The following is a 25,759-nucleotide window of genomic DNA, read 5'->3' on the forward strand; positions in this document are numbered from 1 at the left end:
TATATATTTATAAAAAAAGAAAAGAGTAGCTATTTATGGGTCATAAGGTATAAATACTTAAATGCCTCTTAAACATGATGTCAAATTGTGCTCCAGGATTATTATATGAACTGGTTTATATTGCCATTATCAGTGTGTGAGAAATGCCCATTTTATTACATCTTTCCCAAAATGTGGTAGTAGTCTTATGGTAATAATCATTTAAAAAATAAATTAGGTGAAAGTTGAATTTCTTTGATCACTGGTGAGGCTGACATTTTGAATATATTTTTTGTTTTTATAAATTTTTAAATTAATTTATTTTTGGCTGCGTTGGGTCTTCGTTGCTGTGCGTGGGCTTTCTTCTAGTTGCGGCGAGCGGGGGCTACTTTTCGTTGCGGTGCGCGGGCTTCTCATTGAGGTGGCTTCTCTTGTTGCGGAGCACGGGCTCTAGGCAAGTGGGCTTCAGTAGTTGTGGCATGCGGGCTCAGTAGTTGTGGTTCACAGGCTCTACAGTGCTCAGTAGTTGTGGCACATGGGCTTAGTTGCTCCGCGTGGCATGTGGGATCTTCCTGGACCAGGACTCGAACCCGTGTCCCCTGCATTGGCAGGCGGATTCTTAACCACTGCCCCACCAGGGAAGTCCAGTCATCTATATTCCATGTACTATATTATTTCTAATATCTTTATAGTTTCCTTGTTTTTTTCTTTTTGCATTGAACTTTAATCCATTTGGAATTTATGCTGTTAAGATATGGGATCTGATTTTTTTTTATCCCAAACATTTAAATAATTGTCCCAGCACCATTTATTGATATCTTTTCTTTTCCCACTGATTTGAAAAACTATCTTGATCATATGCTTTTATTTTTATATACATCATCATTGTGTATATACAGTGATGAGTGATATGAGTGATGTGTCACTGTTTTTTTATATTTCTTGATTACTAGTGAGGTTGAACCATTAGTTCCTATGTTTATTGGCCATTCCTGTTTTCTTTGTTTTGCCTGTTCAGATATTTTGCCCATTTTCTTATTAGTAGTTTGTATTTTTATGGATTTGTAACAGTTCTTCCTGTATTCTGAGTAGCAATACTTTTTGTTAAATCTATTATAACCAATTTTTCCTAGTCTGTGATTTGACTTTTCACTTTGACAAATTCAACTATACTGAAATTTAATAACAATCTTAACTTTATGGTTTATGTGCTTGCTAACCTTAATTTTACAAATACTTATAGATCATTTACTGTGTTACAGGCACTGTTTTAGGTACTTGGGATACATCATAGATAGGATACACAAAGATTTCTATAGCTTATATTTGAGAAGCTCTTATGTACCCTGTGTTCATGAAAATATTCATGCATATTTTTTTCCTAAAAGTGCTTAAAGTTTGCTTTTTCACTTTTAAGTCCTTCATCCACCTGGAATTTATTTTTGTGTGTAATGTCAAGTAGGAAATCTAGTTTAATTGTTCCATCTGGTTAATCTCAGAACCATTTATTGACTAATACATTATTTCTCCACTGTTTTGTGGTGTGACCTCTGTTGGGTATCAAGTTTTTTGGGGTTTGTTTCTGTCTCGCTACTGTTTATTGGTATATTTCTTATCTTTGGCATCTGTACCACACTGTTTATTACTATATTAAGTCTTGATATTATAGGTTTGCCTACCTTACTCTTCTTCAGAATTGTTTGACCTATTCTTAGCTCTTGTGATTTCCATATGAATTTTAGAATCAGCTGTACTCCATTTATATCTTTGGTTGTGTCTGGCTTCCTTTTCAGGGCTGCTGTTTGCTGTGTCAGAATAAAATCAAGCTGCATTGGTGGTGTCTTCTGACTTTAATAATTCTTCTGATCTTTGAACTTCCCTTTGCAGCTGCTTGCTTGTATGTTTTCTCTTTTTTTCTTTTCTTTTCTTTTCCTTTCCCTTTCTTCTTGTCCTATTTTTCTTATGGCCATTTTAAAGAATGCTTAAAATTATTTTCTAACTGAAAAAAAGTAGTATAGTGGGGAGAGAAGGCAATTAATAGAGAAGTGTATAAAGCAAAAGGTGCAAATCCATTTGATAGTTTGCTAAGACATCCCAGATATTTTTCTGGACATATACAAATGTGTGTTCATAAAAGAAAAAAATTTGGTCGTATGCGTGCTGTTCTGTAGTTGGCTTTACTTCATTTGGTATTTAAAAGGGCATTCTCCTGTAGAACTAACTAATGCCTTTTGGTGGCTACATTGTATGTATATATAGTAATTTAACCGATTCCCCTTTGATGGATTTGTAGATATCTACCTACTTTTTGAACTTGCAGCTACTTTCACGTACTGTTGCTCGTCACTGGCAAAGTGGAGGTTGTGCAGTTTATTTTCCATCTCCCTAATGTCTCCCCTCTTATTCTTTTCAAGGAGTATTAGTGGGGTTCTGCCAGGACCTCTCCTCTTTACTTTTTAAGAGCACTGGCACATAGCCCTGTTAGGTGGGAAGAGTTGACAGCCTAGTTGACAGTTAACCTTGGTGTAAATTCTTCAGTTTGGTGCTGTCTGTATTTTACTAAAAAAGCATACTTGGAGGTTTTTTGTTTTCGTTTTGCTTTGTCTTGAATGCTTAGTGTTCTGGGGGAGAGTGCTAACAGTGTCGTGTTAGAGGCGGCAGCCACCCTGAAGAGTTAAGAAATGAGTGAGCTTGAGAAAATGGAGATGAAGAGCTTCACTAGCTCTTTACTGCACACTGGATTATGAGAATTCAGGGGAGGAAGTGAGGCAGTTCTTGCCACTTTGGTTTTTATTGGTGTTACACTTTTAGAAAGAAGTTGAAGTTGGATTTCTATGTTACGTAATTTGTCCTTTTCTTAATCTTCCTAGCCTCCACCGGGCAATGTGAAAATGCCTAACGTACCCAGTACACAACCAGCAATAATGAAACCAACAGAGGAACATCCGGCTTATACACAGATTGCAAAGGTTAGTTCATGTTACATGTGTAAATTCATATTGGAAATTACAATATCAATAACATTTGCTTTCAGAGCAAAATAATTCTTTGTATAGTGCATTCCTTATTGTTTAATTTTTAACTCACTTTTGAGTCTGGTTTAGCTAGCTTCTCAATCCTATAATACTCATACCTCTTTTTCAGCTTATAGCATTTGCTTTACTCCATTATTAGCATTGAATTATCCATTGAATTCATACATCATCTTGGTGTATAATTTGTGTAGAGAAATTTTTATTGCTTTTGGTCTCACGTTTTAATGCACAATTCCATTAAAGTAACAATGATATATCAATAGATATTACTGGAAGAGAGTTATGATGGCTAAGCAAAGCACCGTGGTAGGAAGTAGGAGGTGGCAAAAATACCAAGAAAAAAGGAGATGAATAGGATGCCTGGTATTACATAAAGTCAGATGGAGTTATAAACCAGAATTTCTTAACCGTAGCCTCCTTTCACTTCATTATCTTATAAAATATAAGATATTATATAATATTCCTGCATTGGGAACCTTATGTACCATTTAACCCAATTCATAAGAGCCAATTCAGTTGCCCTTTTCTCCATCTGTCTATTTTCCTCAGCTGTTCTCTTTGTCTCAGCCCCTCCCTCTCGTTTAGGCACAGAGTTCACCTTAATTTCATTTTCCCAATTACCTTACGATTTTTTTTTTAACATCTTTATTGGGGTATAATTGCTTTACAATGGTGTGTTAGTTTTTGCCGTATAACAAAGTGAATCAGCTATACATATACATATGTCCCCATATCTCCTCCCTTTTGTGTCTCCCTCCTCTCCTTATCCTACCCCTCTAAGTAGTCACAAAGCACCAAGCTGATCTCCCTGTGCTGTGCGGCTCCTTCCCACTAGCTATCGATTTTACATTTGGTAGTGTATATATGTCCGTGCAACTCTCTCACTTCATCCCAGCTTACCCTTACCCCTCACTGTGTCCTCAAGTCCTACCTTAGAATTTTAACTGCTTTTACTGAGAGAATTTTTTCGTGTCCTAATGGGCCCAACATTTCTACCGTGGGTTTTCATAACCAAAAGGCCAAAATGGGCCAAATATTTCCATAATATTTTCTGAAATGGTAATCTGTAGTGAATTCCTATATTGTGGGAAGAGCATTTGAATTAGGTTTCTAGCATAGTAGAGAAGTAGGAGTATAGTAGGAGTAGAAGTAGAAATGTTACTGTATTTCATACTTCTGACAATGTATTCCCTTATTTTTTTGTTTAGGAGCATGCCTTGGCCCAAGCTGAACTTCTTAAACGCCAGGAAGAACTAGAAAGAAAAGCAGCAGAATTAGATCGTCGAGAACGAGAAATGCAAAATCTCAGTCAACATGGTAATATCCAAAGAAATTTCAAATAAAAATAGCTTTGAAATTCTTTAAAATTTTAAGCTTTTGTACTAGCTCTAGATCATTTGGTTTGTGGATATAAAACTCTGCCCTGTTGTTCTAGCAAGGAGGTCAGACGTGGCAGATTTTCTACCTGATGCTCTGTGGCTCTCTGATCTTGGCTGATTTACATAGTGTTTTGATAGATTAGAACAGTGTTAGCCTCTGAATGCAAATATGATGATTTTGGTTTATTGTAAGGTCAGGAGTCTTTGATTCTGCTCTTGGGCCTTTACCTCGGTCTGTTAAAGCTTTATGAGTACATGGGAGTGTGCCCTATGTTTGACTGCATTTAACTCTTAACTTCTGGTTTATTCAGACCAGTTTCAAATTAATCTGCCCCTGTCCTTACAAGTATATCCGTATATGTCAAACCATGTTAAAAAAAAAAAAAAAAAAAAAGCATCTGTGGTGAGGTGACTCTAGGAAGCCTGGGGTATTCTGATGATGCCAAAGAAATAAGTAAGTGGTGAATTTTGATTATGTCCTATGAAATTCATTCAGGCTGTGACTACCAAAGGTCACTTCAAGGGAGTAGCTTAGGGAAAGCTAGCAAGTCTCTGGGTAAGAAGCGATGAGAGAACTAGACAGGTCATTGCGAGTATGTCTGGCTAGTGATGGAGTGACAATGTTAGGACAGTGATAACATTCAGTGATACTGAACTATTTCTTCCTTATCCTAGAATGTGTAAGTCTAGGGCCTCGTGAGGACACATTTATCCTGGGCCATTTTCTTGCTTGCAACATCAGAGACAGCATCTGTGAAAGGAGAAACTCGAGGTTAATTGAGATCAATATTTCTGAAATACATGTAATGAAAATCTGTCCGTTCCCTTAGCTTTGACTAATACAAATTACTTCTATGAGAGATGTTTTAGTAAATGAAGTAGTTATGAAGTGTGGTAAATTAAGAGACACTCAAGTGCTTTTCATTTGTTAGCTCATTTCATCCTCAGTACAATTCTGTGAAGGGTGGTGAGTTCTTCTCACTTTACAGATGTAGAAACAAAGTCTTCAGCAGGTTGAATAAGTTGCCCAAGGCCTCCTAGCCAGTAAGTGTCTGGGAGCTTCTGTTGATAGTTTCAGAGCCTTTGTTCTTTACTACTATTCTCTGCTTCTCGAGTAGTATGAGACTTGTATGAGAAATGAAAGAACAACATGTAGTTTGAAAAGAATGATAAAACAGTGGAGACATGTTGGGAAGAATCAGAAATAGAGGATGCTTTTTTCCCACTATGAAGAATTTCCTGGTCTATGAAAAAGTAGGTAAAATCTAATCTTTGTAAGTGTGGGATATAATATCTAAAATGAGAAAATGGCCTTTAGGCGCTATTTTTACTCTCTGTTTTCAATGTTTTGACTTCTTGAATTTTAGTTTTTTATTTCCCCACACCACTTCCCAAGCCTTATTTTCAGTCTAGTTTCTTTAAGTAGACACATTTTCTCTCCTTACACATGGAATTTGTTTTTTCTCTAGGTTTTTGAAGGTGCTATAATTCCTCAGCTTCTTTCTCATGACTGTTTTGTATTTTCACATAGTTTCATGCTTTTCTTACATGTGTCTTTTGGACATTGTTTTTTTCAGACTTGGAGATTTCCAAATTTGATTCTTTGGTACTGGTTATCTTATGTTTCTTTATGGAGTTAACAGTAGAAAACTTGAAAGATTCAGAAGCTGGTCTTCCCTCTCCACATGCGTTAGGAGTTATATTTAAAGATTGAAGACGTGGAGGAGGAAATCTGTAGGGACTTAAAAACTTCATGGCCTTCATGTGAGAGCCAGAGTCTTGAGACTTTGAAATAAATCTCTTTTTAGGGCACAGTCACAGGATATGTCCCTGTGCTCTTTTTTCTTTTCTTGTTTCAACTTACATAAGTGGTATGACACTGGAAAATTATTGTACCATCTAATGAGTTCTAAATTGATATTCTGGGAAAATATTTAAAAATAAAAAGCTTGGTTTTCAGAGTTGTAGGAGTGTAGAGATACAATGTTATATTTTTGAAACACCTATTAAAAGAATAGATAATATTCTTTATTATGAAACAAATAATTACATGCAAAAAGAATAGCACATATTTGTCCTTATATAGATAACTTTGTTTTTTTATTTGCAGGCAGAAAAAACAATTGGCCACCTCTTCCTGACAATTTTCCTGTGGGACCTTGTTTCTATCAGGATTTTTCTGTAGACATTCCTGTAGAATTCCAAAAGACAGTAAAGATTATGTACTACTTATGGATGTGTGAGTATGGAACAAATTATATATTTATTTGAAAAAGTTTATATTTTATTGTCAAAATCTACTTTTTAAAAACTCATATAAGGGTAGTATCATAAATTGGTCTTTTCCTATAGATACTTTAATTTTGAGTGAATCATGTCATATTTAGGTATGTCAAAATTGTATATACTATGTGATAATCTAAGTTCTTAGCTGAGGAAGACCTATATATTGAGAACTGGCATTCTTTTGAGGAAGGGACTTCCCTATCATACAGTAGAATTTTCAGTGATCCTTTCTCCCTGCAAAATGTTATCGAGGCAATATTTGCTTTGAAAAAATTACTCATATGATTTTTATGCAAATGAAGGCTATTAAAGCATTATGACTTTTTAGAAGAGGCATAAAATATTGAAATATTATAAACTATTTTTCTTAGAGCTTTGAGCACAGTTTACTTTTCATTTTCAAGTGGTGAGGAATACTTTTATTATTGGAAGTGCCTAATTAATATAGGATGTTTCATTAAATAGAATGTTAGGACATACATTTTAGGCTGTGATGTTCACATTGCTTTGAATATAATTATGGCACATGGAATATTAAAACTAAATGTCAGGCTGTTACCAGGTTTTTGTACGTGCACAGAATTCCCACTTATTCTGTTGCATTTTTATTCCAAACAGCAGTCTCAGCCCCATTTAACATCATTGTGTCAGTAGGAGAGGTAGCTGTCATGACTTCTCATCTGCACAGTTGCTGGGTTAATGGACACATTGTGGAGTAAACTCTCGGAGGAAATTTGTGTGTTCTTACTGTATGATTAGGGAGCCTCCCTCCACCAAGTATATGAGATCATTTTCCTCAAAATCTTTTAGGAGTATTCTTCACATTTGTGAAACTGCTTTGGAATATGAGAAATGATTCCTTATGGATAGTACATTTTTAACTTAGTTTCTTTTGAGTTATGTTGTTAATCTGATTTCTTTGGTTAATCCTGAGTGTCAGTAGTATTACATATTTTTATTTTTAAAGGTTTTGATTCCATATATGTCCATACTAAACAGCTCATATTTTATTTAATCAATAAATCATAAAATATATGTAGATTATAAAATAATTATTTTCTTAATGAGCAGAAATTGGCCTCATATTTTAAGTATAAGTTCTTTGACTTTAGTGAGAAAACACTTTAAATGGGGGAGATGGGTGTTGGAAGAAAATTCTATAAGGAATTTAGTAAATAGAGATTGAATGGGGAAGATGATTAATTTTAACTGAATGGTTAACTGCTTTACCAATGCTGATTGTTTCAGAATAGGTCTGTTTTGTCTTAGAAATATATAACTTGCTGAGGTTCTTAGAAATAATATAGTTGGCTACAGTTTTTCCTAGCCCTATTCAGTTTGGAGATCTGTTAACTATTCAAAGAGGGCTCAAGATTCCATCCAGTTAAGGTTCCAATTTGAAGAAGCATTACCTGGAACAAAGTAAGATCTAGTGCTAGTTCAGCACTATCTCTAAATTTCATAAAATATAGGTTGTTTTAATAAATTATTTTCAAGAAGTGTCATCTTGTTACTGATTTTGGAGTTGACTGATGCTTTCATATTGTACTAATAATTATAACAAGAGATAACATTTATGGAGGATTTATCAATACTTTGTGCCAGGCACAGAACTAATCACTTTATATACATTATGTTATTAAATCTTAACCATGTTATGAAGCAGCTACTGTATTATCTAAATTTTATAGATTGGGAAACTAAAGCTTAGAGAATTTGAGGTAACTTGTCCAAGATTACATAGCAAGTAAGGTTGGGGTTGGATACCTTGACTCTAGATCCCAGAGTCTAGATTTCCATGTTATACCACCTACAAAGTACCAAAATAAAGAAATAATTTACATTTTAAACCCAAATATGATGAAGATATGGTTTCAAAGTTACCTTACTTGAAGCAAATAATTTTCACTCTAAAGGAACTGAAGCAATTAGAAATACCGCTGTGAAATGAATCTCAACCTCTTTGAGTATACTCTTGAATTTAAAGAGAAAGAAAACTATCCAGCTACATTAAAGACCACTTAGTGAGGAAGATAATATATTGTCCTAAATTTGTTTATTTTAGGTATCTATATTGTAATGCAGAACTTAGCAAGAAGAGTGATAGTTGCAAATTTAGATTCTAGTGATAGTTGGAAATTTAGGTCCACTAATACCAGATTTGAGTGCTTAATAAAGCAAATTGAAATTTTATAAGGAGGAGGTCATTCAACTTGGAAATCATGTAAATGAAATGGCCTAAAATTTTCTTTAGTGTTTTACCTACACTTGGAATCCACCAAGTGGATTGGAATTGGATTGAAACTAGCAAATAGAATCATGCATTTCACATTACCTTGCCTTTCTATGTGTTTTTTGATCTCTGTGTAAGTGGACTGATTGTTTAGTAAGTAGGCCTAGATGTTTACTCTTCATCGGGGTACAAACAAATGACCTATTATTGATCATGGTTGTTGGTTACTGTGAAAACACATATAGAAAAAATTTTAATAGATTACACAAAATTTAATTGATATTTTCATCTATACTTGGAAGAATTTTTGTGAACTTTAAAATACTCATACCGATATAGTCTGTCTTTTTTTTCTTAAGCAGATTAGGAGATAAACCTTGAAAAGTTATTTCTTTGGAGGTTGAAATTTGAGTTAGAATGTTCTGAACATTTAAAGCTTTTTTAGGCAGTTGGATGCCATTTAATATTACAGAATAATATCTCACAATCTCTTGAATTCTGTTTTTAAGCCCTTAACGGAACTACTTTTATTTCGAGGTGAAGGATTTTGAGTAAATTTATTAGTAAGCTAGCTTTCATGAGTTAGAAATCCTAATGGGAATAAGTAAGAGTCTTTCTTGTGTAGTAGAATGGGGTGGAATTTTAAAGCTGGAAGAGCCTCCTGCATTTCTCCCGCATTTCTCCCACTGAAAAATTGAAATGCACAGAGGTTGATTAGCTCGATATTACATCACTATAACCCAGGTGTTTTCATTCCTCCTCGTTCTCCTTCTGTGGAGTTTGTGTGTTTATCTGGTTGTTAGATGAGAGCAAATTTAGAGGCATCCTAGAATGTGTTTATACCTTGTTTCATTAAGTATTAATTTTATTTGATTAATAATTTAAAGAGATTTTAAAGTTTTTTTTAATGTATGTTAATTTTTAAAATTTACATTCACTTGGTTTTCTCTTTGTTATTTTTAATTAAAGTAGTGGCTTGTATATTTTTATTGTAATGTAGTTTACATTAAACAGTATTTTAACTTCTGAAATAATTTCTTTCTTGTAATAAATTCAGCCTGTGAATAAATTAAAAAAAATTCTTAAAAAAGTTATTAATTATAATGGGTAAATGTTGTTCTTTAGGATCATAGTGTCCTTAGATGTTACTCAGATTTTTGGGTTTTGGTCTGTCAGGGAAAGTAATTACTAACAATACAGGAAGAATTTGCCAAGATCTATTTGTGTTAACGAAAAGAAAGATCTGCCACAGCAGGTAAAGTGCATCATAGTAAACTTTTTTGTTGTTTTTAAATAAGTGTAATCCCCTACCAGAACATTGTTTTTAATCCCAGGACCTTAAAAAGTGGACAGCTTTATGAAGATGAGTTAATAATCCTTATAGATTGACTGTATTGTCACTGGAAGTTTCTGCTGTGTTAGTATTTTTAGTCCAATGATTCTAATTAATTTTATTGCTTAAAAATGTTACAGTGAGATTACGCAGGGCACTTCTCTATTTTCTCTTCTCTTGTGTAGTTCACACTGCGAGGAGCCTGCAGCCCTATTCTGTAAAAAATTATAGTTCTGAGTGTAGGATCTTTTTTCCTCTCAAGTCCCGGTTCTTTTCCTGGCAGCCACTATTTTTCTGCTTGGGCCTTGAATCAAGAGACACATCACATGTCATCACATGTTTCCTTCCCAGGGGAGAACCCCTTAAGGTTGTGCGTCTCTGGTTTAGCTGTGTAATTGCCCATTAGGGGAGGGCCAAAAGAATTTTTGCCAAACAGTGCATGTATTAGGACTCTTCTACCCGTGAATACTCTGTTTTCAAATCAGACATGTAAGAAATAGCAACAATGTTTTGAAAAATACTAAATGGAAGAATGGGGTAGAATACACTTGCTCTTAGGAAGTATTTTTTCATTTATAATTTTTGTTGAATGAACACATAAATTGAATGTAAACATTTCTTTTCTATTTTGTTTTCTGATTCCACAGTCCATGCTGTAACACTGTTTCTAAATATCTTCGGATGCTTGGCTTGGTTTTGTGTTGATCCTCCAAGAGGGGTTGATTTTGGATTGAGTATCCTGTGGTTCTTGCTTTTTACTCCTTGTTCATTTGTCTGTTGGTACAGACCACTTTACGGAGCTTTCAGGTAAAATGTGTGTACTTTAAAATATGCTCTTTAAAACCTGTGAAGTAAATAATTTGTAGTACACCTTAAAGGGAAAAGTGACATATTTTCATTTTTCATATTTTTTATAATTGCATAATATACCTTCAGAAAAGTCCGTATATAACATCTCTGTGTATTAAGTCCATATATAACATGCTCGTGTATTCATTTGACTTTGTAACAAATAATATCCCATTCTTTTCTCCCACTTGAGAAAAAGATCAAACATGAAAATGAATGAGGGAAAAATTGAGAACAATCTTAGGTCTTAATATTTGTAAAAGATTCTATTCCATATGATACATTTGACTTTAAAGAAAATTTTACTTTTTATTCTCCCCTGCAGAAAAAATCAGAAGTGGTGATTACAGCCTAATTTTTAAATGAACCTAGGTAGCCTAGGTAGGGTGAATATACATGTGATATTTAAAGTGAGTCACTTTTCACCTGGCAACTTTTCTGTGTAAATTCATTTTTGGTTTTTCAAAATGCAGTAATGTTTTAAAACTGTTTAAACAATAAGATTAACTATACTACTTTGCATGGTATATTTTAATCAATGGTTAGGATTAACATTTCTTAAATGCGTGTTCTGTGGGGTATTACTAGGTGTTGTAGAAAAAAATTCATTAGCTTAAGTTTGGGAACAGTGGGATAATAAAATTAAATAAGTTTCTTCATTTCAGAATTTCTTACACTTCTTTAAGAGCCTCGTGTGCTTTGTGATATGACCATGAAACCATTATTTGTGCATGTGTGTTGAGTACGTTGTTGGACTTCTGCTTTAGGAAATAAACATTGGGAAATGCTGATTTAGATGATAGCCCTAGATGAGTCCATGTATTCAATTGTTTATCAACTTATTTTTATTTGAGTAAACTCAAATTTATGAATAACAAACCTCTTTCAACTCTCATGTATGAGGAGTAGCATTACTAGGAAATAGGCATGTATTGTGCAGATGATATAGTAGGGAAATTAGAGGGCCACATTCAGTTGTTTAACTTTTTTTTTTTTTTTTTTTTTTTTTTTTTTTTTTTTTTTTTTTTTTTTTTTTTTTTTTTTTTTTTTTTTTTTTTTTTTTTTTTACTATTTGAACAAAAAATTTCTTTGATTATTCAGAATGTGTATCACCATCCCCATCCCCCAAAGCCCTGCCAAATGAAATTAGAAACACAGATAGGTAAACAGAAAACAAAAAAGAAGGAGAAGGGGGAAGATTAGGGAATTTGGAGAAAAAAGATGTCATTCAACAGAAAACTAAGTTGGTTAGAAATGGAATGAAGGGAAGAAAATAGATGGGAGGAGGGAAAGGGAGGAAAATCTTTGGATCTAATGGAACGTGAGAGGTTGGTTATCAAGGAATGCGGAGGGGCACCCCTATAGATGTAGGTTGGAGAAGAATGAAAGGGACCTATTTACTCCTTGCGTGAACAGGAGAAGAGTTACTGCTGCTCTTTTCCTTGTTATCTAAGTCTGGCTCACAAGTATTTTAATTTCTTGACATGTGGCCTCTGCTTGCCTACTTCCATCATGTTACCAGTGTATCTGTAATGATGCTTGTGGGTGGGAATGGGGATGTCTTTGAGACTTTGAAAATGACCTGAAACTAGAGACTTTGAATTTTAAGCCTTCTGTGACAAATGTAGCCAGAACAAACTATAAAAAGCCAGTTTTCTGCCATTTATCACTTGAAGTCACTTGGTTCCTTTTATTCCCTTTCTTTGCCAGTGGAAATAAAAATGCTTTGTGGAACACTTTTACTTCTGGCATTATTAACCCCTGGGCTAAATTCTTAGCTGCATCTCAACCCTTTAGAGTGTATGTATCACAAATATGTTAATTATCTGGGCTTTACTGTTTGGAGCAGAACTGAGAGGAATAGTTCTTTTTAGGGGAAAGTTGAAAGTATTTTAAATCATTAATTAATATACCTTCTCAGTGTATAACTTTGGCATTTTCTTCACCCAGATTGCCAGTGGTTTCTGGGTCTGTTAAGTCTCTTCTGAAGTATCTGGTAAAGTTTTTTAAACATCTGCTGATGACAGATTTCTCCCTTAAATATGGAAATCTTAAACCAGATACATTGGATATGATTATTTCTATTAAATACAGGGTTTTAAATAGACTTTACGTATTCATATAAGTGCTTTATTTGAGATCAATTTTGACAGGGATTACTGCCTTTTGAGAAGGTGCAGAGTCACAGGATGTGCACGTGTTTCATATTCTGTTTCAAGACTGATGATTAAGAAATGAAACACAAGCAACTGAACATATTACGTAAGTCAGTAGAAAATGGGTAACTAAAATCTTTTAGGCCAGTTGCACATATTTCTTAAAAGAAGTTGTTATTGAAAGCATTTAGTTTTTATTAATCAGACTCTGGAGTGAAGCTAAAGTGCTTTTTAAAAGTTTTTCAAGTTTTATTCTTCTCTGGCTAATGATGTATTTGCCTCTGTTGCCATATTTAAATACCTACTGTGAACTTGATTTCTTCAGGTTTCCCTAGAAGTGAAGAAAAGAATGGTAAGCAATAAGAAAAACATGGCAGGGATTGATTTTAGAATAAACCAGTCATTGCAAACATACAAGTTAGAGGGACATTAGGTCTGAGAATGTGATCAGATTTTTTTTTTTAGTTGTCTGGTGAATTTTTTTTTCCCCCCCTTGTAGATAGGTGGTAATTCCAAGTTTCTAGAGTAGCTGTTAGCTTTGTTGTGGGGTGCTGAAAATAACTAGAGGGCATATTAGGAAGTCTTTATTCTAGAATGATCAGTTCTTTGTTTTTTGTCCCTTAGTCAGTTGAAGTTGCATTTGTAATTGCCATATGTAGTTTATCTCCTTCTTTGCCTCCCTGTTGACTCATAATCTAAAAGTAAATTCTTTTTAAAGGTTAATAGTTAACTTTGTTATCAAGAATTTGTTGTAGTTTGCTTAATAACATGTTGGCTGAGTAAACCTTTGTATGTTAACTCTTAAGCTGGGAAGAAAAATATAATTGTTTTAACTGAATTATAAAATGCCTTTAGATTGAGTTAAAGTATTTGCTAATAGCTTTAGAGCCTACTGAAAAAATTTAAAGCTACATTTAAGTGATTATAATCAATAATCTCATATACTAAATCATACTGATAATTACATTTAATGATTTTAAAATGTGATAAAGGTTGATTCTCTTTAGGAATAATCATTTTAAAATTAGTTACCGTGCCTGAGAAGTTGGTTTTCCAGTGTCATCTGAGTTTCTGTTTCAGTATTTCATTTGCAAGTTTGTTACTGAGTTCACTTGATGCTCTTAGGGAAATGTTAAGATAAATAATTAATGATTGTAAAGCAGTTAGAAAATAAGTACTAAGGTTAAATTACTCACTCACTGAATACAGACAGCATATATTAGGCTGGAGATACAAAGAAGACATGGTACTTGCCCTGTAGAAATATATAATATATAAGTGAGTTTAAAAGTAGGTATCACTGAAACTTTGGCTAGTAGAATTTATACATTAAAACAGAGTAATATTCAAACACCCCCAAAATTTGAAATACAGAGTAATTTAATACTGATATCATACCTGTGATATATCTCTAAATAGAAGATTAGTTATTTTCAAGTGAGCCTTCTTGCATTATCTTTTTGAGGATTCAAGTTTTTAATAAACATTCTTCTCTGAAATCAGAAAAAAAAGTCCAAGACCTTGTTTTTACTGGAGCCATTGAAATATCAGAATGTCCATGAAAAAAAAAAGTTTTAAACTGTATAAAATGCTGTTCTATATGAATATGACTTCTCTTAGTGTTACTGAACCAAACTTGGGTCCACTCACCTGTGTGCAGTAAAGCCAATCTACTGCCACTGGGTTGTTGTGAAGGAAAGTGCAGCATTTATTGTAAAGGTACCACACAAGGAGAACGGGTGGCTCATGCTCAAAAACCCCTGAACTCCCTGCAGTGTTTCAGCAAAATATTTTGAAAGGCAAGGTGAGGGAAGGGTGTCCCAGGGTATGTGATCAGCTCACACACAATTCTCTGGCTGGTTGTTGGTGACGTAACAGGGGTTAACGTTATCAATCCTTAGGCACCAGTAGGTCTGGGGGCTGCATGCTCATGCTTGTCAGGTAGTTAATTTCTTCTATTTGGTGGTAGTTTTAGCATCTATAAAACAACCCCAGAAGTGTGCATCAGATATTATTATCTAGGTACTTCAGAGAGGAGCTACAGTGGAGGATATGAAGGAATGAATGGTCTGTCCCTGGAAGGCCCCATAGGGTCCTGCTCAGTTACATTAGTTTTCAACCAAGAAGCTCCTTTTACTGATATATGCAAAAGACTTTGACCTCCCTGAATTAATCCCATTGCCTGAATCTGAATTTTATAGATAAGTTTCAAGCATATGTGCTTTTCAAAATTAAGTTTATTAGGTATCAGAATTAAACTCAGAGTTGTCATTTTGTCATTTACATATTTTTAAAAAGACTAACTTTATTCTTAATTTTATGCTTCCACAAATCACCAGGCATTATGTAAATACTTTAAAATATTAGGTAATTATTAATGAAGCAGTGTTTTGTTGAAAAAGTATGATTATTGGAAACAGACTGAGAAAGGGTTAGAATTCTGGCTTCCCCACTTAAAAGCTGTGTGCTGTTATGAAAATGCAGTAAAACCTCTCAGTGCCTCAGGTTTTTGAGTGTAAATTGGGCATAACATTTGCAGAGTTGATAAGAAGATTAGAGATAATACATACAAAATATTTGTCTTCAGAGGTGGTCGACAAATGGTAGCTGGAATGTTTTATTTTTTTGTTTTTGTTAGGTTTTATCATTTACTTTTGATGATCCATAAAACCGTTACTCATTATAAGTTATTTTTTGCTGCTTTTAGTTCATTGTCCTTTGGTACCCCAGTCTAACCTGGAGGAAATCATAATGTACACTAAAGTGTATGTAGGTTCTTTGTATTGCTTGATAAAAATAAACTTTAAAAAATGTTGTCTGGAGCAGAAGCAAGAAGAACTACAATCCTGCAGCCTGTGGAACAAAAACCACATTCACAGAAAGATAGACAAGATGAAAAGGCAGAGGGCTATGTACCAGATGAAGGAACAAGAAAAAACCCCAGAAAAACAACTAAATGAAGTGGAGATAGGGAACCTTCCAGAAAAAGAATTCAGAATAATGATAGTGAAGATGATCCAGGACCTCGGAAAAAGAATGGAGGCAAAGGTTGAGCAGATTCAAGAAATGTTCAACAAAGACCTAGAAGAATTAAAGAACAAACAAACAGAGATGAACAATAGAGTAACTGTAAATGAAAACTACACTAGAAGGAATCAGTAGCAGAATAATTGAGGCAGAAGAACGGATAAATGACCTGGAAGACAGGATGGTGGAATTCACTGCTGTGGAACAGAATAAAGAAAAAAGAATGAAAAGAAATGAAGACAGCCTAAGAGACCTCTGGGACAACATTAAGCGCAGCAACATTCGCATTATAGGGGTCCCAGAAGGAGAAGAGGGAGATAAAGGACCCGAGAAGATATTTGAAGAGATTATAGTCGATAACTTCCCTAACGTGGGAAAGGAAATAGCCACCCAAGTCCAGGAAGCGCAGAGAGTCCCATACAGGATAAACTCAAGGAGAAACATGCCAAGACATATAGAAATCAAATTGGCAAAAGTTAAAGAAAAATTATTGAAAGCAGCAAGGGAAAAATGACAACATACAAGGGAACTCCCATAAGGTTAACAGCTGATTTCTCAGCAGAAGCTCTACAAGCCAGAAGAGAGTGGCATGACATATTTAAAGTGATGAAAGGGAAGAACCTACAACCAAGATTACTCTACCCAGCAAGGATCTCATTCAGATTTGATGGAGAAATCAAAAGCTTTACAGACAAGCAAAAGCTAAGAGAATTCAGCGCCACCAAACCATCTCTACAGTAAATGCTAAAGGAACTTCTCTAAGTGGCAAACACAAGAGAAGAAAAGGACCTGCAAAAACAAACCCAAAACAATTAAGAAAATGGTAGCAGGAACATACATATCGATAATTACCTTAAACGTGAATGGATTAAATGCTCCAACCAAAAGACACAGGCTTGCTGAATGGATACAAAAACAAGACCCATCTATATGCTGTCTACAGGAGACCCACTTCAGACCTAGGGGCACATACAGACTGAAAGTGAGGGGATGGAAAAAGATATTCCATGCAAACGGAAATCAAAAGAAAGCTGGAGTAGCAATACTCATGTCAAATAAAATAGACTTTAAAATAAAGAATGTTACAAGAGACAAGGAAGGACACTACATAATGATCAAGGGATCAATCCAAGAAGAAGATATAACAATTATAAATATATATGCACCCAACATGGGAGCACCTCAGTACATAAGGCAACTGCTAACAGCGCTATAAAAGGAAATCGACAGTAACACCATAATAGTGGGGGACTTTAACACCTCACTTACACCAATGGACAGATCATCCAAACATAAAATTAATAAGGAAACACAAGCTTTAAATGACACAATAGGCCAGCTAGATTTACTTGATATTTATAGGACATTCCATCCAAAAACAGCAGATTACACTTTTTTCTCAAGTGCGCACGGAACATTCTCCAGGATAGATCACATCTTGGGTCACAAATCAAGCCTCAGTAAATTTAAGAAAACTGAAATCATACCAGGCATCTTTTCTGACCACAATGCTATGATATTAGAAATCAATTACAGGGAAAAAAAATGTAAAAAACACCAACACATGGAGGCTAAACAATATGTTACTGAATAACCAAGAGATCACTGAAGAAATCAAAGGGGAAATCAAAAAATACCTAGAGACAAATGACAATGGAGACACGACGACCCAAAACCTATGGGATGCAGCAAAGGCAGTTCTAAGAGGGAAGTTTATAGCTATACAAGCCTACATCAAGAAACAAGAAAAATCTCAAATAAACAATCTAACTTTACACCTAAAGGAACTAGAGAAAGAAGAACAAACAAAACCCAAAGTTAGCAGAAGGAAAGAGATCATAAAGATTAGACCAGAAATGAATGAAATAGAAACAAAGAAAACAATAGCAAAGATCAATAAAACTAAAAGCTGGTTCTTTGAGAAGATAAACAAAATTGATAAACCATTAGCCAGACTCATCAAGAAAAAGAGGGAGAGGACTCAAATCAATAAAATTAGAAATGAAAAAGGAAAGTTACAACAGACACTGCAGAAATACAAGCATCCTAAGAGACTACTACAAGCAAATCTATGCCAATAAAATGGACAACCTGGAAGAAGTGGGCAAATTCTTAGAAAGGTATAACCTTCCAAGACTGAACCAGGAAGAAATAGAAAATATGAACAGACCAATCACAAGTCATGAAATTGAAACTGTGATTAAAAATCTTCGAACAAACAAAAGTCCAGTACCAGATGGTTTCACAGGTGAATTCTTTCAAACGTTTAGAAGGAGCTAACACCCATCCTTCTCAAAGTCTTCCAAAAAATTGCAGAGGAAGGAACACTCCCAAACTCATTCTATGAGACCACCATCACCTTGATATCAAAACCAGACAAAGATACTACAAAAAATAGAAAATTACAGACCAATATCACTGATGAATATAGATGCAAAAATCCTCAACAACATACTAGCAAACAGAATCCAACAACACATTAAAAGGATCATACACCGTGATGAAGTGGGATTTATCCCAGGGATGCAAGGATTCTTCAGTATATGCAAATCAATCAGTGTGATCCACCATATTAACAGACTGAAGAAGAAAAACCATATGATCATCTCAATAGAGGCAGAAAAAGCTTTTGACAAAATTCAACACCCATTTATGATAAAAACTCTCCTGAAAGTAGGCATAGAGGGAACCTACCTCAACATAATGAAGGCCATATACGACAAACCCGCAGCAAACATTATTCTCAGTGGTGAAATACTGAAAGCATTTCCTCTAAGATCAGGAACAAGACAATGATGTCCTCTCTCACCACTATTATTCAACATAGTTTTGGAAGTCCTAGCCACGGCAATCAGAGAAGAAAAACAAAAGGAATACAAATTGGAAAAGAAGAAGTAAAACTGTCACTGTTTGCAGATGACATGATACTTTACATACAGAGCCCTAAAGATGCCACCAGCAAGCTACTAGAGCTAATCAATGAATTTGGTAAAGTTGCAGGATACAAAATAAATGCACAGAAATCTCTTGCATTCCTATACACTAATGATGAAAAATCTGAAAGAGAAATTATGGAAACACTCCCATTTACCATTGCAACAAAAAGAATAAAATACCTAGGAATAAGCCTACCTAGGGAGACAAAAGAACTGTAGGCAGAAAACTATAAGATGCTGATGAAAGAAATTAAAGATGATACTAACAGATGGAGAAATATACCATGTTGTTGGATTGTAAGAATCAATATTGTGCAAATGACTATACTACCCAAAGCAATCTACAGATTCAATGCAATCCCTATCAAATTACCAATGGCATTTTTTACGGAAGTAGAACAAAAAATCTTAAAATTTGTATGGAGTCACAGAAGACCCCGAATAGCCAAAGCAGTCTTGAGGGAGAAAAACGGAGCTGGAGGGATCAGACTCCCTGACTTCAGACTATACTACAAAGCTACGGTAATCAAGATAATATGGTACTGGTGCAAAAACAGAAACATGGAACAAGATAGAAAGCCCAGAGATAAAGCCACACACGTATGGTCAACTAATCTATGACAAAGGAGGTAATGATATACAATGGAGAAAAGACTGTCTCTTCAATAAGTGGTGCTGGGAAAACTGGGCAGCTACATGTAAAAAATGAAATTAGATCACTCCCTAACACCATACACAAAAATAAACTCAAAATGGATTAGAGACCTAAATGTAAGACCAGACACTATAAAATTCTTAGAGGAAAACATAGGAAGAACACTCTTTGACATAAATCACAGCAAGATCTTTTTTGATCCACCTCCTAGAGTAATGGAAATAAAAACAAAAATAAACAAATGGGACCTAATGAAACTTTAAAGCTTTTGCACAGCAAAGGAAACCATAAACAAGACAAAAAGACAGCCCTCAGAATGGGAGAAAATATTTGCAAACGAATTAATGGACAAAGGATTAATCTCCAAAATATATCAGCAGCTCATGCAGCTCAATATGAAAAAAACAAACAGCCCAATCCAAAAATGGGCCGAAGAGCTAAATAGACATTTCTCCAAAGAAGACATACAGATGGCCAAGAAGCACATGAAAAGCTTCTCAACATCACTAATTATTAGAGAAATGGAAATCAAAACTACAGTGAGTTATCACCTCACACCAGTTAGAATGGGCATCATCAGAGAATCTATGAACAACAAATGCTGGAGAGGGTGTGGAGAAAAGGGAACCCTCTTGCACTGTTGCTGGGAATGTAAATTGATACAGTCATTATGGAGAGCAGTATGGAGGTTCCTTAAAAAACTAAAAATATAATTACCATATGACCCAGCAATCCCACTACTGGGCATATACCTAGAGAAAACCATAATTCAAAAAGACACATGCACCCCAATGTTCACTGCAGCAGTATTTACAATAGCCAGGTCATGGAAGCAACCTAAATGCCCATCAACAGATGAATGGATAAAGAAGATGTGGTACATATATACAATGGAATATTACTCAGCCATGAAAAGGAACGAAACTGGGCCATTTGTTGAGACGTGGGTGGATCTAGAGAGTGTCGTACAGAGTGAAGTAAGTCAGAAAGAGAAAAACAAATATCGTATATTAATGCATATATGTGGAACCTATAAAAATGGTACATATGATCTGGTTTGCAGGGCAGAAATTGAGATACAGATGTAGAGAACAAACGTATGGACACCAAAGGGGGAAAGTGGTGCTGGTGGGGGTGGGGGTGGTGTGATGAATTGGGTGATTGGGATTGACATGTATACAATGATGTGTATAAAATTGATGACTAATAAGAACCTGCTGTGTAGAAAAAAAATGTTGACTGAAATGATATTTGTATTTCTGTACATGGTTATGTGCCTGTGATCAATGGGAAGAAATATACAAAAATACAGCTAATAAAGAGAGTTGTAAAAAAAAAATGTCTGATAATCTAGTCTTTTAAGTGGCGTTTTTGTGTATTTATGTTTGATGTAATTATACTTATATAATTACATTAAAATTATATGTAATTTGGTTACATTTTTGTTTACTGATGTACATGGATTTATATCTAATATTTATAGCTACTACTTACCATATAAAACATATCTGTTAGATACCTTTTTCTTTCTTTATCTTTTAGATTAATAAAGTATTATTCTATTTTTCATCTATTCTTTTATCATTTTCTCTTATTATAGGTCTACAGACAATGAATTCCCTCAAATTTTGTTTGAGAACATTTTCATTTCACCTTCATTTTTTAGCTTTATTGAGGTATAACTGAAAAAATTGTAATATATATAAGGTATGCAACATGGTGCTTTGATATTCATACACATTGTGAGAGCACTACCACAATTGAGTTAACACATCCATCACCTCACATATTTACCTTTTCTTTCCTTACAATATACTCTTCTAGCAAATTTCAATGATAGAATACAGTATTATCAACTATAGTCACTAGGTTCTACATTAGATACTTAGACCTTATTATCTTAAAAGTTTGTATCCTTTTACCAACTTCTCCCCATTCACTCCAGCCCCTGGTAATCACCATTCTACTCTGTGTTTCTATGAGTTCTACTTTGTTTTTAAAACAATTCTGCGTATAAGTGATACCATGAACTATTTATCTTTCTCTGTCTGGCTTACTTCACTTAGTGTAGTAAGGTTCATTCATGTTGTTGGAAATGGCAGGATTTCTTTCTTTTTTAAGACTGAATAATATTCCATTTTATGTATATACACACTACACACACACACACACACACACACTACATTTCCTTTATCCATTCTTACATCAGTGGACACTTAGGTTGTTTCCATACCTTGGCTATTATGAAAAATGCTGCAGTGAAAATGGGATTACAAATATCTCTTCCAGATAATGATTTCATTTCCTTCAGATAAATACCCAGAAGTGGAATTGCTGGATCATATGGTAGTTTATTTTTAATTTTTTGAAGAACCTCCATACCCTTTTCCACAGTGGCTGCACCAGTTTACATTTCCATCAAGTGCCCAGTTGTTCCCTTTTCTCGTCTTCCTCACCAACACTTCTTATTTCTTGTCTTTTTGATAGTAGCCATTCTAACAGACATGAGGTGATATCTCATTGTGGTTTTGATTTGCTTTTATCTGATGATTAGTGATGTTAAGCATCTTTTTGTGTATCTGTTGGCCATCTGTGTGTCTTCGTTTGAGAAATATCCATATTTTCTGCCCACTTTTTAATTGGATTGTTAGGGGGTTTTTTGGTATTGAGTTGTATGAGATTTTTAATATATTTTGGATATTAACCCCTTATTATTATATGATTTGCAAATATTTTCTCCCATTTAGTAGATTTCATTTTGTTGACGATTTTCTTGTGCTGTACAGAACTTTTTTTTTTTAAGATTTTTTTTTAAAGGTCAGTTCTTTTATTTACTTATTTTTGGCTGTGTTGCTGTGCACAGGCTCTCTAGTTGAGGTGAGCGGGGGCTACTCTTCGTTTTCAGTGTGTGAGCTTCTCATTGCGGTGGCTTCTCTTGTTGAGTAGCATGGGCTCTAGGTACACGGGCTTCAGTAGTTGTGGCACATGGGCTCAGTAGTTGTAGCTCGCAGGCTCTAGAGTGCAGGCTCAGTAGGTGTGGTGCACGGGCTTAGTTGCTCCATGGTATGTGGGATCTTCCTGGACCAGGGATTGAACCTGTGCCCCTGTATTGGCAGGCAGATTCTTAACCACTGCCTCACCAGGGAAGTCCTGAGAAGCTTTTTTATTTGATGTAGTTCTACTTGTTGATTTTTGCTTTTGGTGTCAAGTCCAAAAAATCATTGCCAAGACTGATGTTGAGGCGCTTACCACCTATGTTTTCTTCTAGGAGTTTTATGGTTTCAGGTCTTATGGTCATGTTTTTAATCCATTTTGAGTTAATTTTTGTGTATGGTTTAAAATAGTGGTCCAGTTTCATTCTTTTGTATGTGGCTGTCCAGTTTTCCCAGCACCATTTATGGAAGAGACTGTCCTTTCCCCCATTTGATATTCTTGGCTCCTTTGTAGAATGTTAATTAACCATATATGTGTGAGTTTACTTCTGGGCTCTCTATTCTGTTCCATGGATCTGTGTGTGTGTGTGTGTGTGTGTGTGTGTGTGTGTGTGTGTGTGTGTGTGTCTTTGTGCCGGTACCATACTGTTCTGATTACTGTAGCTTTGAAATGTAGTTTGAAGTCAGGGAGCATGATTCCTTCAGCTTTGTTCTTCTTTCTCAAAGTTGCTTTGGCTACTCAGGATCTATTTAAATTTCATACAAATTTTATAATTGTTTGTTCTATTTCTGTGAATCTGAAAAATGCTATTGGTATTTTGTTAGGAATTGCATTGAATCTGTAGATTGCCTTGGGTAGTATGGTCATTTTACAATACTAATTCTTCCAATCCGTGAGTGTGGAATATCTTTCCATTTGTTTATGTCTTCAGTTTGTTTCATCAGTGTCTTATAGTTTTCACTGTGTAGGTCTTTTACCTCCTTGGCTAAATTTTTTCCTAGGCATTTTATTATTATTCTTTTTTTGGTGCAATTGTAAATGAGATTTTTTTCTTAATTTCTCTTTCTATTCATTTTTTGTGTATAGAAACACAACAGATATTTGTATATTGATTTTGTGCCCTCTAACTTTACTGAATTTGTTTATTGGTCCTAACAGTCTTTTGGTGGAGACTTTAGGGTTTTCTATGTAAATATCATGTCATCTGCAAATAGTGACTATTTCACTTCTGCCTTTCTGATTTGGATTTTTTTTTTTCCTTGCCCAATTGCTCTGGGTAGGACTTGCAATACTATGTAGAATAAAAGTGGTGAGAGAGGGCATCCCTGTCTTATTCATGATCTTAGAGGAAAAGCTTTTAGCTTCTCACCATTGAGTATGATGTTAGCTGTGGGCTTGTCATATATGACCTTTATTATGTTGAGGTACGTTCCCTGTATATCCTCTTTGTTGAGAGTTTTTATCATAAATCGATGTTGAATTTTTGCAAATGCTTTTTATGCATCTGTTGAGATCATATGATACTCATCCCTCATTTATTTTGTTAATGTGGTGTATCATATTGATTGATTTGTGGATGTGGAATAAATAGTCCATGGATTCCTTGCATCTGTGGAATAAATCCCACTTAATTGTGTTTTATGATCCATTTCATATGTTGTTGAATTTGGCTTGCTAACATTTTATTGAAGGTTTTTGCCTCTATGTTCATTAGGAATGATGGCTTGTAATTTTCTTTTTTTGTAGTGTACTTGTCTGGTTTTTGCATCAGGGTAATGCTGGCCTTGTAAAATGAGTTTAGAAGTGTTCCCTCCTCTTCTGTGTTTTTTGAAAGAGTTTGAGAAAGATTGTTATTAATTCTTCTTTAAATGTTCGGTAGAATTCACCAATGAAGCCATGTGGTCTTGGACTTTTGTTTTTGGGAGGTTTTGGTTACCGATTCAGTCTCCTTACTAGTAATCGATCTGTTCAGATTTTCTGTTTCCTCATGATTCAGACTTGGCAGGTTGTATGTTTCTAGGAATTTATCCCAGTATAAACTCATGTATTAAATTCTTAATTTCAGTAGTTTCTTTCACTTTTGCCATGTGTACTTGAACATTTTTTAAAGATTTTATTCTCTTATGAAATTTTGTTAATGTCTTTGTGTGCATACTTCAGTATCTAGAATACTCTGTGAATTTGTTTTGTATTGTCCATATTTTACTCTTGGTATTTAATCATATGGTGCATCTCTTGGTATACTTAACAGGACTTGATTGAATCTGGATATGGTGAATAAAGAATTGTGGAGGATTCTGATGATGTTCCGTTGTTTCAGAGCAAGTTCACCTTTGCCGTGCTTGTCAGCTAGAGTATAAGTCAGGGGCTAAGCTGAGTTAAGGCTGAGTTGCAGTTTTGTTTAATTTCTGTCTATGTCTGGCTCTGCCCTAGTCATAGAGGTTAACCCTCTAGGTTTTTAATTGAGAACCTGATATGTTCACTTGGGCTCCTCCCTCAGCAAGTCCTGGACTCGCACAGTATAGTCCTGTGATCCCTAGAGGGGAGAAGGGAGGGAGGACAACATCCTTTTAGAGGGTCCATGACATGAAAACTATTTCATAATAACATTAAGATGTTCTCTTAAGTATACAGTGGAGTTTTCCAGAGGCTTACATGACTTGCAAAGAGTTTGAATGTAGAAACAGAAAAGAGAATGCAGCTATCTTCTATTAAACCAGACATTAAAGAGGTTTGCAAAAATATAAAGTAATGCTACTTTTTGCTGTTTTTGTTTTCAGTTTTCATGAAAATTATTGTAAGCAATATATTATCTAAAAAATTAGTTGAATGCTTTAAATATTTCTCAATTTTAGTTTCTCATTTTGTAAAGCAAGAGCTACAACCCACATAAGCAAATGTTCTTTGAGATGTTCAAAAATAAAGAGGTCCTGAGACCAAAAGTTTCAGAATTGCTG

At 34.7% G+C, this 25,759-nt stretch overlaps 1 protein-coding gene across 3 annotated transcripts in view; it reads left to right on the forward strand.

The window, feature by feature from the left end:
* Positions 1-25,759, forward strand: part of SCAMP1 (secretory carrier membrane protein 1) — a 132,929-nt gene that overhangs the window by 45,564 nt on the left and 61,606 nt on the right. For all 3 annotated transcript variants that reach the window (XM_007471961.1, XM_007471963.1, XM_007471962.1), the window contains 4 exons: positions 2,850-2,948; positions 4,223-4,331; positions 6,504-6,632; positions 10,893-11,052. In XM_007471961.1, coding sequence (XP_007472023.1) covers positions 2,850-2,948; positions 4,223-4,331; positions 6,504-6,632; positions 10,893-11,052 — 497 coding nt within the window. The remainder of the gene's footprint in view (positions 1-2,849; positions 2,949-4,222; positions 4,332-6,503; positions 6,633-10,892; positions 11,053-25,759) is intronic.

The sequence above is a fragment of the Lipotes vexillifer genome, unplaced genomic scaffold (assembly GCF_000442215.2).
Source record: "Lipotes vexillifer unplaced genomic scaffold, Lipotes_vexillifer_v1.1 scaffold83, whole genome shotgun sequence".
NCBI lineage: Eukaryota > Metazoa > Chordata > Mammalia > Artiodactyla > Lipotidae > Lipotes > Lipotes vexillifer.